Source organism: Camellia sinensis, unplaced genomic scaffold (genome assembly GCF_055761805.1).
Source record: "Camellia sinensis isolate YWXY unplaced genomic scaffold, ASM5576180v1 Unanchor14, whole genome shotgun sequence".
Taxonomy (NCBI): domain Eukaryota; kingdom Viridiplantae; phylum Streptophyta; class Magnoliopsida; order Ericales; family Theaceae; genus Camellia; species Camellia sinensis.
The window spans coordinates 4,204,909-4,220,801 of record NW_028129020.1 but is presented as its reverse complement, the minus strand read 5'-3'; the positions used below and the strand labels follow the sequence as shown (position 1 = coordinate 4,220,801).

At 30.7% G+C, this 15,893-nt stretch overlaps 1 protein-coding gene across 3 annotated transcripts; it reads right to left on the bottom strand.

Moving 5' to 3' along the window:
• Nucleotides 1-4,253: 4,253 nt before the first annotated feature.
• LOC114275094 (transcription elongation factor SPT4 homolog 2) lies at nucleotides 4,254-11,225 on the bottom strand. 3 transcript variants are annotated; one of them, XM_028217086.2, is made up of 5 exons: nucleotides 10,890-11,225; nucleotides 10,620-10,711; nucleotides 10,385-10,440; nucleotides 7,305-7,366; nucleotides 4,254-4,555 (listed from the first exon to the last, which is right to left on the bottom strand). In XM_028217086.2, exons 1-5 carry the CDS (start codon nucleotides 10,974-10,976, stop codon nucleotides 4,505-4,507), a joined length of 348 nt encoding a protein of 115 aa, XP_028072887.2. In that variant the 5' UTR covers nucleotides 10,977-11,225; the 3' UTR covers nucleotides 4,254-4,504. The 3 variants fall into 3 exon arrangements, with proteins under 3 accessions (XP_028072887.2, XP_082768016.1, XP_028072886.2); XM_082911890.1 differs by having other exon boundaries at nucleotides 7,305-7,362; nucleotides 10,890-11,154; XM_028217085.2 differs by lacking the exons at nucleotides 4,254-4,555; nucleotides 7,305-7,366 and adding an exon at nucleotides 9,118-9,257 and having other exon boundaries at nucleotides 10,890-11,116.
• Between the last annotated feature and the right edge of the window lie 4,668 nt (nucleotides 11,226-15,893).

The following is a 15,893-nucleotide window of genomic DNA, read 5'->3' as shown; positions in this document are numbered from 1 at the left end:
TTTTAATGATTTATTTGTTATTTTAACAAATATCGACCAACTTTCCTTTAAGTTTATAGGTATTGTTTGGATATAGGTTTTTCAATGATTTTTTTTTAATTTATTTTTTTGTCTTTTGTAACCTTTTTTTAACTGTTTCTAAATATATATATATATATATATATATATATATATATATATATATATATATATATATATTTATATTATACCCGACTAGACAAATATAAAAAAAATGAAAAAGAAATTGAAAATTTGAAAAAATAAATTTAAATACTAAAAATTACATTATATTGGAACATAAAAATGATATTGCAAATGAAGACTAAAAATTACATTAACAAATAAATAATATTGCAAAATTAAAAAATACATTCTCCCGTAATTATTCATCAGGAGGCAGGGGAAAATAGTAATTTGGGTTGCTGACATTTGCGGACCATTTGACAAAAATCTCATTTTTTTGCATTATGTAATATGCTTTCGTCTAAGGGTACAAATGAAAAATATCCGTAGTTATTATCAAATGTTCTTCCTTTTTGATCTCATGTTCTTGTCTTTTGATTTCAAGTTTTTTCATCTCTTGCAGCTCTTAAATCTTTTTTTCTTCTCTTTCAGCTTTTTTCTTTTCCTTCTCAACAAGATGTTGGTTAAATGTCTCCAATTGTATGCTCATTTTTTGGGCTTCAGCTTCAACGACTTAATTTCTCCAAAATAATTCTTTTGCAGCTTTCCTACCCATAGACCTTTTACCCCTTGCAGAGACACTACCCTCACCGGTTTGATTATTACCAACACTTAGACTATTGTCGTCTTCAAGAGAAATGCAATTATCTATAGGGGAATCAGGGGCTAAATTAGGGGAAAACGGTGTATATATCCTTGATTTCACTATGTTCGTAGGAGTTAAATCTTGCCACCTGATATTATTTTGCAAGATTAGCCAACAATGTTCAAAAGCAAAATGTTTGTTTTCATCTTGATGGTATAATAGTTTTGCTTGATGCATCTGTATCAATAAAATATTAAATTAATTAATTAGTTAATTTTTATATAAGACAAAAAAAAAAAAAAAAAAAAAAACCAACATAATAAATGAAGATGAAATCTTACTATATCAACTTGAGACATCCAGCTTGGGTGTAGATTTTCGACTCGCGCTAAACACCCACGAAATTTGTTGCAACATTTTATAATTACACCCCATTAAGATGAGATAGACACTTGTGTTCTTGAGTGATCATTCTACAATGAACAATAATTTTAAAAATTAATGAGCAATTGGGTTTTCAGTAATGTGACACCAAGCTCTACAAATTGACACATCTTCTTGAGTAGTGATTGATTTTCCTCTCTTTGTTTTTAATGAACCTTCCATACTTATTGTGTGAAAAATAGAATAGAAAAATATAATTGAAAGAAAAATTGTTGTCGTGAACTCAAATTGATAAAACAAGGTATGTGTATTTATACTACTCAAATTGAAAGAAAAATAACCGTTTAATTATAGCTGTTGGTGTCTTGTTTGTTTGGAAAAATAGCCGTTTTTTAACTTTCAGATTCATATAGAGCCGTTGGGCTCATGTTAAACATTCCACCAAGACACTCTATCTCTCATTTCCAACGGCTGAGATCTTTATTGTCTAGAAACATCTTCCTCTCTCACCGGTCTCTATTCTCTATAATCATCTTCCTCTGTCTAATCTCTAGATACTCTATCTCTCTTATCTCTCTATATCTCTTCTCTCTCCATATTGATCGATCCTCCCCACGGTGGGAACTTCTTTCTCTCCTCTCCGTCTCTCTCTACCCCACACCCCATTTCTTTGTCTCACTTATCTCTCTCTTTTTCTCTCTCCCCTAAAACCCAGATCTGACTCTCTCTCACTTCTATAACCTGCCGTCGTCTACCAATCGCCGCCGTCTACCAAATCTGACTCCAAACACCTCAAGTCCCTCTGAATCGATCATCCATGTCTCCAAATCTGACAAACCCACCTCCTTTATCTCTCATGGACATGGAAGATCACTCGCTGAAGCCTTCCATCCCTACTACAGATGCTTCTTTTTGTAAGGTTCTTTCTTCTTTTTCTTATTCTTCTTCTTCTTCCTCCTCCTCTTATTTGTTGTTCTATTTTTTTTCCTCTAATTTTCACTTTCATTTACTAGTACTTTTTCTTTATAAAGATTTTTGTGTTGATTTTCAAATATTCCCATTTGTAACGAATGTTCTATTTTTTATTTGGGTGTTGTGATCTGATCACAGACTGGATTGTCATTAAATGAAAACAGTTACACAGAGACCATAAAACTATGAAAGCAAACACCTCCTGCCTACAACTATTTCCGTTATCAGAACTGGAACGGTGAATTCTTCCCCCTCCAATTTCTGTCAAGTATTTTTTTGGACTTCACTGCGTTTATTTTCTTAATTTTTTTTTGGCTTGAAATTGGTGAAATTGAAATTTTACTAGCTTGCTTCTGTTTGAAATTGTTCAATTTTGGGTGAAATTGGGTGAAAATTACTTCTGTGTTTGGAATTGGAAGAAAATTGCTTCTTTGTTTGGAAAGGATGATGAGAAAGAAAGGAAGAGAAAGAGGGAGGGAGTGAGAAAACGGTTGGTTGAAGCTGACTCGATAGCTTTGGCATTTGCCAAAGATAATAGCTGCTAAAAGTTACTATTTTTATGAACTGCTGCCATAATTTAACAATAGCAATTTCAATGACAAACCATTAGAGATGCTCTCAAACAAAACATACTTTTCTATTGATTAAAATAACAGAGACTTCCGCTTGAAATAAAGTCCATCACACAGTTTAAATCAATAAAAAAAAAAATTAAATAAATTTGCTTTGTTTGCACGTTATCAAGCGTGTAAACAAAATAATTTTCAACCCAGGGGTCTTAAAACCAGTTCATAGCTTTGTTAAACTACACTTTCTTATTCACTACATTTTTTTTCAATATGTATAACATAGGGGTGAATATGGTCTGAATTGATTCGGACGGGAATAAAATTAAGACTAATCCGTTATTTACGGTTCTTAAAAAATTAGAACCAATCCAATTCGTTTAAATCGTGGAACCAACCCGAACCAATCAATTTAAACACGGAATGAATCGATTTAGGACCACAGATTCACATAATTAAATAAGAAAAAATATATATATAACATTTTAATTTCATAAAATAAACATAGTATTATATTAGTTCCAAAATAGCAACATGTTTTTCTATAATAGCAACATACTGTTCTAGAATTTAAACTGGTTCCACCATAAGTATTTTGATCATTACAAATTAAAATTAAAAACTAACCAACAAAAGTAATAAAAGAAGATACTATGCGGATTTAGATTTGGATTTAGGTTTTATATGGAATAAGAAAAAATTCTATGCGGGAGGGTGTATAATATAATTGGTTCCAATCCGGAACCGTAGAGTTCAATTCAGAACCAATCCATGGATTACGAATTTTTAATTTTTCAATCCGGAACCGAATTACAGATTCAAAAAATCAATCCAAACATACCGGATTGGACTGGACCGGATCGAATTACGGATTTCTTGCTCAACCCTAGTATAACACAAACTAAAACTATGTTTGACATAGACTACTTTGACTATTTTAGTTATAAAAAGACAAAAATAAACTAAAAAATCAATAAGACAAAATGTCATATCCAAATTATAATTATTTTATTTCTTTTTCTCACAAAAATTAAAAAAATCAAAAAAACTTATCTCAAACGAGACTTTTTAACTGCAGGGTAAAATAGCTAAAAAAACCAAAAAACCAATCCATACTCTGAAAATATATAGATGGGATTTTAAAAAATTTATTGGTGAGACCTACTTTTCTAAAATTGTTTTTATGTCCAATTATATATTTCTTTTTGTAGACATTCTTTTTTAAAATAAATGCAAATCAGAAATGCAAGATTCTTGCAATTAAAGCCCCACTCTTTTCCCTTGGATTTTGCTTTCTTTTCTCTAGAGAAGTTATCTAATAGGTCAAGCTTATCCCATGACCATGTGTACTCACTTAAAAGACTTATCAGCTTAATAGTTTAAAGAACATATATGAGCTTCTATTCTGAAAATTAAAAATGAGGGCCCCCTCCTTCTCTGTTTTCCTTTTATAAGCTATTAAATGGAATAGAAATCTCTATCATCCCCAATCAAATATCACCCTTTAAAACACAAGCGGTCACATTTCTTTTCTCTTTCACCAAGATTGAGACATTCTCATGTATCCTCAAAGCCTTGGCATACTTGACATATAGATATAGGCAAAGAGCAGAATATTCAAGAACTAATGACAGTTAAAAAGTCCCATAACCAAAAGGATGTTACAAAGTCTGGAGTCCATTTGCCTGAGCTAAAAGGCAAGGTGTCAACTGATCCCTAGTTTTGACAACCATTTACTTTTACAAACTGAAAATTTGGATACCCTCAAATGAGCAAATATTACTAGCTATTGGAGTAATGATCAACTACTCAATCATACACGTTTAGGGGGTACATATTGGACACGCTCATCTTCACAAAGATTCTGCAAATACATACAATTTACCAATCAAGATCAGATTCTAGATTGTATCAAACTGGATAGAAGAAAATTAACAAAAGAATTTCAACATATTAAATTAAATTGTGCAAATAAGTATGCTTCATCTCACAATGTCACCAGAAATAAACTCCCCTAGGTAGGTATCTAGTGTATGGGCAATTTATGTAGACACAATGGATTTTGGTTATAATGAGTTGATAGGTTAGGTTGAGTGTCTTGGGTGCTGCAGTTTCAAGATCAACACAAAGACAATGCAATCACCGCACTGTACTCGCAGAAAATACAATTTTCACAAGCATATTCTATAATTTTCTTTAATTTTGAAAAATATCAGATGCTTTTTGGATACTCTTGGTCACATATCGAAATTATTATAAAATTGAGATCATAATAAATTTTGCAGCATTAGAGTATAATTGTTAGGATAGTACAAAAATAATTTTTCAATACTTTACTTAAAGAAGAAGAAAATAGTGAGATTACAGTAGTATCCCACCTTTTTGGCTTATCCTTAATGTGCACATGCGTCTCATATCCAAGAACATACTTTATAGAAGGTAAGGATAAATTAATAATATAATATACTAAAATTGAATTTTAGCAATTAAACAATAATGGAAAACTTGCGTACAATATTTTGTATATTTCATTTAAGTGTAAAAGGACAAGCACAATGGCAATATAGATAGTTAAGACTTCATATTTAAATGAAATTTTTATAGGACCTACTAAAAAAAAAATAGAGCTATTAACTCTTAAACTAATAACTAATTTATATAGAAGGATTTATCACGATAGTCTGAGTTTATGTATTAATACTAAAAATTATAATTTTTTACAAACGTATCATAGTCGTACCCATATCTTACGTTTTTAGGTTTTGTTATATCGTCATATCTATATCGCATCGTATCTTATTTTATCCGTATCCATGCTTCATAGAGCATAGTGCAATGGAGATGGGACCAAAGTTCAGTTTTGCACCAAATAGACCTATTTGACCCTTTCCTGTTCCTGACTGGTTTTGGAATTAAAATTTTGCAAAAAAACAAAATGTCCCTACTCAAATACACATTTTGAGCAGGTCACAAAGGGTTTATAAGAAAATACTTCAGAAGCTCCCACAGAAACCATGCTCAAAGTGGCAGGTGTCTACAATTTCACTTGCCAAAAAATGTACACAAGCTCCAGCTCAAAGTGCACTCAAGCGAGCTAGCGCCTAACTGAAAAAAAGATGTCCAAAGGTCCCCCCACTGAGTGTTCTGTAGAATTTCAGTTTTTCTCAAATTTAATCTCTTCAAAACTTATATATAAGGCAACTAGGTTTTCTGTAGGCAGGGTGCTCAATCACTAGGCCATTGAAGTTGCCGCCTAAAGCCCACTTTTTCAAGAGGCCTTAAATTTCTAAATTACTTGCTGGATGCCCAAAGAAAAGCTCCTTATCTAAAGCCTAATAAAAATAACTGTCACAAGGTACAATAAAAAGATTCCTCCTCATCCGAAGGCCAAAGAAAAAAAAAAGAACTTCCATGTCGAAAGGACCTAATAGTAAAGCCTGAAAAAATTAAAATCTTCCACGTTCAAAAGCCCCAATAATAAAGAGTTAAAAAGAAGGAAGAAAAAAAAAAAAAAAAAAAAAAAAACCCTCCTTGTTCAAAGTCCCGGTAAAAACAATTCATTTCTCAAAAACCCAGATAAAAAAGAAAAGAATAATCATACATATCTAAAAAAAGTACCTAGAAAAATATCTAGAAATGTTCACATAACACCATATTTACTCGTTTTGATCTTCTTACACATGCTTTATTTGTGTTTTATTGCTTTCATAGCTAGGTGGGGGTCATGGACTTTTCTAAATAGTTAGGGTAAATTACAAATACAGCCCTTGAAATTTGCTTAAAATACAAATTGCTCTAATTATAGAAAATGCAAATATCCCCTTATCAGAAATTTTTATGTAACAGAATTAACTAAAAAAATAAAATTCCTAACTATTCTCTTATACAACAATAAAAGTACATGAATTGTAAATTGAAATTTATTTCTAACATCATTAAAAACTGTTAATTGTTTTGATGATTTATTTATAAAAGGGGTTATTTGTTATGCAATTAGAAACTCGAACGGACAAAATGTAATATCCAAAACTACAGGGGCAATATGTAATTTAAGCAAATCTCATAGGGTATGTTCGGAATTTAATTTACCCAATTGGTTTTATGAACACATTTTCTAGGTATGTAAAATTACTTGCCCCAAAAAATATCCTTATCCAAAGGCCCTAATAGTCAAGATGGTGAACAGCCTCAAATTTTAATTAAAAGAATAGAAGATGGAAATGAATTTTACTTAAAAAGCAACAATATAAATTTCGCCTGAGGCCTCATTGAGGGTTGGGCCACCCTAGTTTGTACGAATACTGTAAAACTTTTGAAAGGGAAACCATGTTGGTTTTAGAAAGCAAAAAAACTTTAAGAAATCCATTGTTCTCAGTCATTGAGAAATTCATTAGATTCATTTATGGGAATGGACTTGATGGACTGATTTCTGGTATCACACATCTGTATACTATTTTTACATGGAGCATTGAGAAGATTATAAAATGCAACAGTCATGAATAATTTGGTTCAAACTTATAAATTGCCAAGGTAAATATTGACCAACTTCACAGAACAAAAATACATTCTAAGAGAACAAAATTTAAGAATTGCAGGAAGTATAAATTGCAAACCTGAAGATCCTCGGGGAGTGCCTCTGAGACTGCAAGCGTGTAACAACCAGGGACAAATCTTCCTGGTAAAGGTTTAATATGATCATAAATTCCAAGTTACAAGTCATTAAAACCATAAATTTTCCACTGAAATAAACAATCAAATGTTTTTGGAAAAAAGGAAAACTAGTTATTCAATTATATCAATCAATATCATTTCATGTTCAATATTAATTCAAAAACTCAACGGTGGCAAAATTCTTTAAGTGCAAGGTTTTATGAAGAGAAAGATAATTGTTCTAGTCTTTTCCAAAGGGATGTCTCTTATCTTCTCCAAGAGTCCTCTTCTCCTTTTGCACATTTTTTCTTTCACCTAAAGTAGTTGCAATGAAACAAGAACAAAATAACAACAGGATCTGCAATAATAAAAATGACTGTTTTAGTTTTTCCTGACAAGATTATCTTCTCTCCAAAAAATTCTCTCTTCCTTGGGTTCAATGGCTTTTCCTCTCGAAGGTTCAGACCACAAACTAAACCTTATGCTTGTTGCTTAATTGTGAACTCTCTCTCTCTCCATTTTTCCATATGAGAGAATGATGTGGCATAATAAACCTTATGATTTTTGCTCACTGAACCTTATATTTGTCACTTAATTGTGAACTCTCTCTCTCCATTTTTCCATATGAGAGAATGATGTGGCATAATAACGCACCCATGTACACACACATCAGTGAACGTATACATAAGAGTCTTAAGAAGAAGCACATAGTGATGCAACAAATATTGGTCCAAAAGAAAATGTCGAAGGTAATGTTTAGAATCCTATTTAAATTTACTCAAAGTTAAATTGCAGCTGGTCCTACTCATTTAAGTTTTCTTATGTTCTCGAATTGAGGATAATTCAGCAATTTATGGTTTTGCATTTCCTGAAGCTGACAATGCCAAATTTCACCAGGAAAAGAAAGAAAAAAAAAAGCAACAACATGATACATAATGAAAAAAGAAAGAAATGATTTGCAGAAAACCACTTGTTTTAGCCCTTTTGATTTTTAGCAATGTAGCAGCTAAATGAAAGAAGGAAAAAATAACTAAAGACAATACCAACTTTTGTCTTCAAAGAGAGAGAGAGAGAGAGAGAGAGAGAGAGAGTCATTCGAGAATATTATATGTAATCGGTCCAGTACATTCAATCCAGCACATAAAGGAAGGGTTGAAGGGAAGAATAGGGCTTATCATCTTCTTTGAAGATAGATAATTCAAGCAAAGGGGAAAAATTAGTAGGCAGGGGAGATGAGGATGATTGTTCAGCTACTACAGAAGACTTTCGACTTTGTTGGACAAGGCAAGGATGGGAATCGAATGAAAATAGTGGAGCAAAGGAGAAGACTCCAAAGATCTCTCATTTTTTTGGGATATGAAGTTGGCTTGCTAGGCAAGGAGTCATCCTACATATGTCATGTAGAAATTTCTTGTGGAATATGAAAAGGGGGAGGTAGGTTGCTGGAATGGAGACTTTAAAGTTGGGTGTTGGATTGGGTGGAGGTTCTTGGAGGCAAAGACTCGCATCTACAAAGGAGAGAAAAAGTTTGCATCTCAGAGTTGTGTATGGTGATGGATGAGGAAGGGTGGAGAGGGTGTCTCAGACAAAGATGTATTTTGCAAACTATGGTGGTCCCAACATGGTCTTAGAAGCCACTTAGTGTTGATGAACACAATAGACATGGAGATAGTTGTGTGGAGGCGGTTTCCTCCTCCACTAGGGTGATAAAAACAATGAAAGAAGAAGTAAAATCAGAGAAAGGAATTACTTACCCATCAGTCCAATAAGTTCTTGTGGTTATGGCTATGTTAGTTGACACTAGCTCAGATATATTGTGTCAATAGTTATTGTCGTCATTTCCTCAAATTCAAGGAACGAGACAATGGAAAGTTTGTCATCATGCTGTGTGAATGTCCATGTTTCTTCTACTATACCTACAGGAAAAATTAAATGTCTACACAATATGTTGCATGCAACATGTACACTTGCCAGCTTCTAATAATATAATTGAACAGACTAAAACTATACCAAGCTTAGTCCCCATTTGATGGGGTCAAGGAGGGGTAGATTGGGTACAATCCTAACCTTTGCCATAATTGAGCCAACTACAAAATAAATTTAATAGGAATTTATAGCAACAACATATGAGTTTGTATTCAATAGGAATTTATAGCAACAGCATACGAGTTTGTCTTTATGTTTAAAGAGCATGTCATCCTTCATGTTATATTATATCCACCTCATACAGCTTAGGATTTTAATTTGATACCTTTCGCTTGCTTCAAATTTTTTGCACATGAGGCTAACAAATAGCATTTCCGCATTTTGTCTACATAGTTTTTTACTTATATATATTTGTTTGTCTTTTGTTAACTTATAACTTAACAAAACTGATGCATGCTGTATAGTGCATGCGCATGTGTTATGCATATGATAACATCAACATTGTTAATTGAAGTTGAGTGCAACCAGAGTTGATTGAAAATTACAGCAGATTATGATGGATGATGATTATGAGAAGATATGTTTCATCTTGTTTGTTTTACCAAGCTTGTAAACTAGCCTCTTGTTTTTTCTAATTAGAAAGAAGCAATGATAATTGTAAAATTTACCAAAACATACAACATTCTAGCAAATTCACGTTTAGGCTTTAGGCTTTAGGCCAGGCACACGTATCCACACAGGCTAAGATACATATGTCCTTGTCAACATACAAGCTCTCTATAAATCCAGTGCGCTAAACCCTAATTCGAAAAGTAGGCAACCCTGGCTCATAAGGCTTCCAAAACAAGAGGCTGTATAGTGTCAACCAGAGACCAAACAGAAAAAATTAATGAAGAAGCACTAGCTCACTCATGCACAAAAGCAGCATCTATATATATATATATATATATATATATATTTGGGTAAATAGAAAAAAGAAAGAAAAAAAATGAAAGAAAGAAAGAAAGAAAAGAAAAAGAAAAGATGAGCATATAGAAATAACCATGTAAGTGTAAAACCTTCCAGAATTTTCAAAAGAAAAAAAGAAAAAATTAGAATGAAAAATAGCTCGGCATACCAATGCGAAGCCATCGAGCAGCCCAACTTCTGGTCGGATCCATGACTGAGATAATCCTGCAAAACAATTCTCACCAAAAAAATTAAACGAAGATAGAAGTGAAGCGATTGATGTGGAGAGCACAAAAAAACAAACAAACAAACAATGAAATTAGCAACATGTATCATGTAGATTGTACTAAACTGAGAGAGAGAGAGAGAGAGAGAGAGAGAGAGAGATGCGTAAATAATATTACCCAGTAAAATTAGGAGTAGTGCAATCAACAACACGCTCATGATCTTCGTCCATCTTAAAGAAGGGGCAGTTCTCGCATCCCGATTCCCTAAACTGCAACTTTGAAATATTAACCACAAATAGGCATGCCCCCAATAATAATACTACATATAAATACAGGATAAATGAATAATGTCATTAAAAAATAAACCCTAACGAAACAAGGAAGGAGACGATTTCAATGAGATACATAAGACAACCGCTGTAGCAATTAACACAAGCAGATAGAGACCTGATCGTAGGTTTTGACAAGCCTGCACCGAAGGCATGCTCTCAGTTCATGCCCGAAACTGGTTGGTATCTGAGCTGCGCTCGCCATTTTTGTGCAAAAATCTCTCTCCCTCTCTCGCTCTCTCTCTCGCTTCGCTCCTCACAGACAGTAGAGGACGCTTATATATATATATATATATATGTACGTCTGCAATCAAAGCCCAGCGCCCTTGCCCCTGGACTGAGCGGAATTCAGAATAGGTAATTTTATCCCCAAATTAAAAGAGGAATAATTTATTTTTAAATTAATACTTGTCACACTATTTTTTATACATGTGATTAAATTGATACATTTATTATTACCGCATCAATTTAATTATATATATATATATATATATATATATAATCTATATGCAGGTCTATAAAATAGATTGAATTACAAATAAATTGAAAAGAAGTTAATCTATTTTAAATTGAGTCAAGTTAAATGTTAATATAATACGAAAATAATTAAAATTTTAATTCATTTTTTTACATATTATTGGATACTATATCTTTATACAATTAGACAATGCATTTTGTTTTCAAATTTTGTGATTTTTTTGGAAAATTTAAAACAAATAGACATTGAGCAACTGAGGGTGTATTTTATTTTCAAATTTGTGGCTTTTTGAAGAATTTTAAAACAAATAAACATTGAACAATCTATGGTGTAGTGACAAACCACTGAGTCTTGCTCATGACCCAGGGTTGATCATCATATCATAATGCCCCTCCACCTTTTCTCCCCCTCCTCCGACCAAAAATGCAAGGGAAATTGTTTTGAAAAGATCTTTTCGTCAAAGATCTCTAATTACAATCTTCACTTGTTGAACGATAGGAGAAATTTCATTTATGTAGTATTTAGTAGAGTTTTTTAAATACGATTTGAGAATAGAGTTGTATTTTGAGTTTGTGAGTTTTAGAATTATGATTTGAATGTGAAAAATTTATTTGGTTATAAGTTTTGAAAAGAGTTTTGAATTGAGTTTTGAAGAGAGTTTTGAGTTTTTGAAATTAGAAAAATTATTTGATTCAAAAATTTATAACTCATGACCAAACACATAACACAAAATTCTATTCAAAACTCATATAAAAATTTTAAAAAAAATCAAAAATGTTTTTTATTTATAATATAAAAATAACAGGTATCAAAAAATAAATAAATAAATACTGTTCTGGTCAATCGGCCGGACATCCGGGTTAGCAAAATTTTTCCGCTTGGAAAGGAATTTTTAAAAATGAGTATGAAATTATAATTTAAAAATTCAAAACAAGCACAACACTCAAATCAATGGATGAAAATGTATTTGAAATACGTAACCAAACATAGCCTTAACTTTTATCTCTATTTCTTGGAGTGTTTTTATTGGACCAAAATATTTTACTGACTATGAACATTTAAAAAAAGCAAGAAATTACTTTATATCTATAATTTCTATTTTTTGTTTTTCTTTTTCTTTTTTTTTTTTTTTTTTTTTTTTTTTTTGGACTGTGAATGCATGAGATGGAGTAAGAAACATGTGCATTGTTTGCTTGAGAACTGAATAATATCTTCTCATTTCTCTTAAAATTTAGGATATAAATTACATTAACATTCTATATTTTTTTTAAAATCACACTATCATCCTCTTTATTTTATGAAATCACATTGACTTCCCCTGTTTCAAAAAATATTAGGGTAAATTACATTTACCTCCCCTGAGATTTCTGACAAATACAGGGACCTTTCCTGTGATTTGAATAATTACAGTAACCTTCCGTACTTTACCTGACAATATCAAGATTCTCCCCTGCTGTCAAAAACCACCAAACAGTGTTACTTTTTTCATAAGAAATTACCTTATTGCCCTTCCTTTTAGAATATTAAAAAAAAATGGATTAGATGACAGGTTTGAAAGAAACAAACAGTGTTTGGAACAATATTTTGGATTTATTTTTTAAAAAATGCTCCAAAAAAATTATTTTTTATTTTAAATATATAATTTTTATTTAAATATTTTAAAATATTTTATTTTATTTTTTAAATATTTTAATTTTTAAATTTTAATATTTTAAACCCAAAACACAATTTCATACTCAAATCGTAACCAAACACAGACTAAAAACTCAATTCAAAAATTATTTTCAAATCTCATAACCAAACACATAACTCGATACTCCACACTACTTTCAAAATTCTACACTCAAATCGTAACCAAACGCATAACAAAAAATTAAAATATTTAAAAATATATTTATAAAATAAAATAAAATATTTAAAATAAAAACTATATATTTAAAATAAAAATAAAAATTTTAAAATTTTTTAATATTTAAAATATTTTAAAAAATACAACATGTAGGTGTATGAAATATAATGCACATTAAAATAAATAAATAAATATTTAAAATGTAAAATATTTACCTTAAAAAAATAAATTCAAAAAATTATTTCTAATTGGAATTGTGATTCTATGAGTTTTGAAAAGATTTTTGAAAATTTCTAATTGGAATTGTGTATTTGGTTAAGACTCAGTGAGTTTTGAAAAGATTTTGGAAAATTTTTAATTGGAATTGTGATTCTAAAAGAGAACCAAATATATTTCTGTACGGGGAAGAAATAATTCTCCTCGTATAATCCTGTTGACCAAGTCCACGCTCCTCCGTACGACGTCGCTTTGTCACCTGAAAACACAAACGTGAGCTAGCCGGCAGGTGTGTGCCGGAAACCTCTCCGATGCCTAAGTCAGAAAACTTGACAAATAGACAAAGCTCTAAGTTCTCAGAAAAATTGTGTTCTGTTACCTCCTCCAAGGTGATGCTTGTGAGCTTTTATAGATTTCGAGTGGCACAATCCTAGTGGGACTCTTATTTCTCCATGCAGAGTCCTCCTAGGATTCATATTCTTGAAGGATAATGCTTATCTTTTTACACCCCCACTGCTTAAACCAAGTGGGATGGTTTTCACTATGGCCGAACTATCACACGACCGAAGTAAAAATGGCTATACTGAGCCACATAGTAGGCCGAACTACCCTTGGCTCGATTCTCACTCTACTCCTCCTTATCTCGGTTTTCTCCTGTTCAACCCATGGTATGTTCGGACCGAACTAACGACTTACGACCGGTATAACTTCAAGTTGCTTTCAGACCGAAGTACATTTACCCTCAAACCGAAATAATTTCATCTCTTTCTTGGCCGGAATAACTTTATCTCTTAACCGGAGTAACGTTCTTATTCTTGGACCGGAGTGAGTTTTACATCTCCATTGGGCCTTTTTATCCTGTCCTTCGTACTTTGGGCCATAAAGTCCATCTTCGCAGCTCGGCCCAATTTTTACCAAAAATTACCCTCTCAATTTCTAAAAAAAATCTTTTTTCGGAACATGTTTTTACTTAAAACTCAATTCAAAAATTATTTTCAAAACTCATAACCAAACACAAACTTAAAACTCAATTCAAAACTTTTTTCAAAACTCAAAATTCTTTCCAAAACTCAAAACCAAACTTTTTCAAAAACTCTATTTTAAAAGAAAAAAAATTACAAAAAAAATTTATTTTATTTTTTTTGGTTATAAATTTTGAAATTTTTTGAAATTATTTTTTTAGGGTAAATATTTTATATTTAAAATATTTATTTTAATGTGCATTATATTTCATACATCTATGTGTTGTATTTTTTTTTAATATTTTAAATATTAAAAAAATTTATAATTTTTATTTTTATTTTAAATATATAGTTTTATTTTAAATATTTTATTTTATTTTATAAATATATTTTTAAATATTTTAATTTTTTTTGTTATGCGTTTGGTTACGATTTGAGTGTAGAGTTTTGAAAATAGTGTCGAGTGTCGAGTTATGTGTTTAGTTATGAGGTTTGAAAATAATTTTTGAATTGAATTTTGAGTTATGTGTTTAGTTACAATTTGAGTGTGAAATTGTGTTTTGAGTTTAAAATATTAAAATTAAAATATTAAAATATTTACAAAATGAAATAAAATATTTAAATAGAAATTACATATTTAAAATAAAAATAATAAATTTTTTAAAAACATTTTTTAATATTTAAAATAATTAATCCAAAAATACTATTCCAAACAAACACTGTTTGTTTCTTTCAAACCTATCCTCTAATCTAAAAACATTTTTTAATATTTTAAAGGGAAGGGCAATAAGGTAATTTCCTAAGGAAAAAATAACACCGTTTAGTGATTTTTGACCGCAGGGGAAATCTTGATATTGTCAAGTAAAGTAGGGGAGGTTACTATAATTATTCAAACTATAGGAAAGGTCCCTATATTTGTCAGAGACCTCAGGGGTAAATGTAATTTACCCAAAATATTATAACACAGACGTCTTTGTAAGTCAACCGTTTGTTGACTTGACGGAAATTGCTAATGTTGGCAAAAAAAAAAATCGTAAATGCCCACTTTGCCCTTATTGGTTTATTTTCTCATCCAAACCTTCCTCACCAATCTGTTAAAATAAAAGGAAGATTTAGTTAAAAACCGTCGTAACATTAAAGAATAAACTAAAAAAATGTTTTTTTAAAAAGCCTAATATATACCATTATTACTAGAATATTAATCTTTAAATAATATAATTTTTCATTTAAATATCAATTTTTAATAAAATTAATATTTTTAGAATCATCTCATCAAGATATATCAAATAACAGATCAAAAAAAAAAAAAGATATATCAAATAAGATTCATATTGATTATGAAATTTAAAAAAAAAAAAAAAAAATATTTCTATTGAAATTGATGTAAACAATAACATGTTACTCTTATTTGACAGTAACATGTTATTCTGTCTCACAGTAACATGTTACTCTAATAATATTGTCCAAGAAAAAAAAAATATTTTATTTTATCATTACTCAATTATGCGCCTTATTTTTAAAAAGTTTATGAAGCAAAATAAATTGGGCGTCATTTTTTACCAAATAAGAATCCAATGAAGAGATTTTGGCTAAATTTCCACACACAAAAAAAAAATA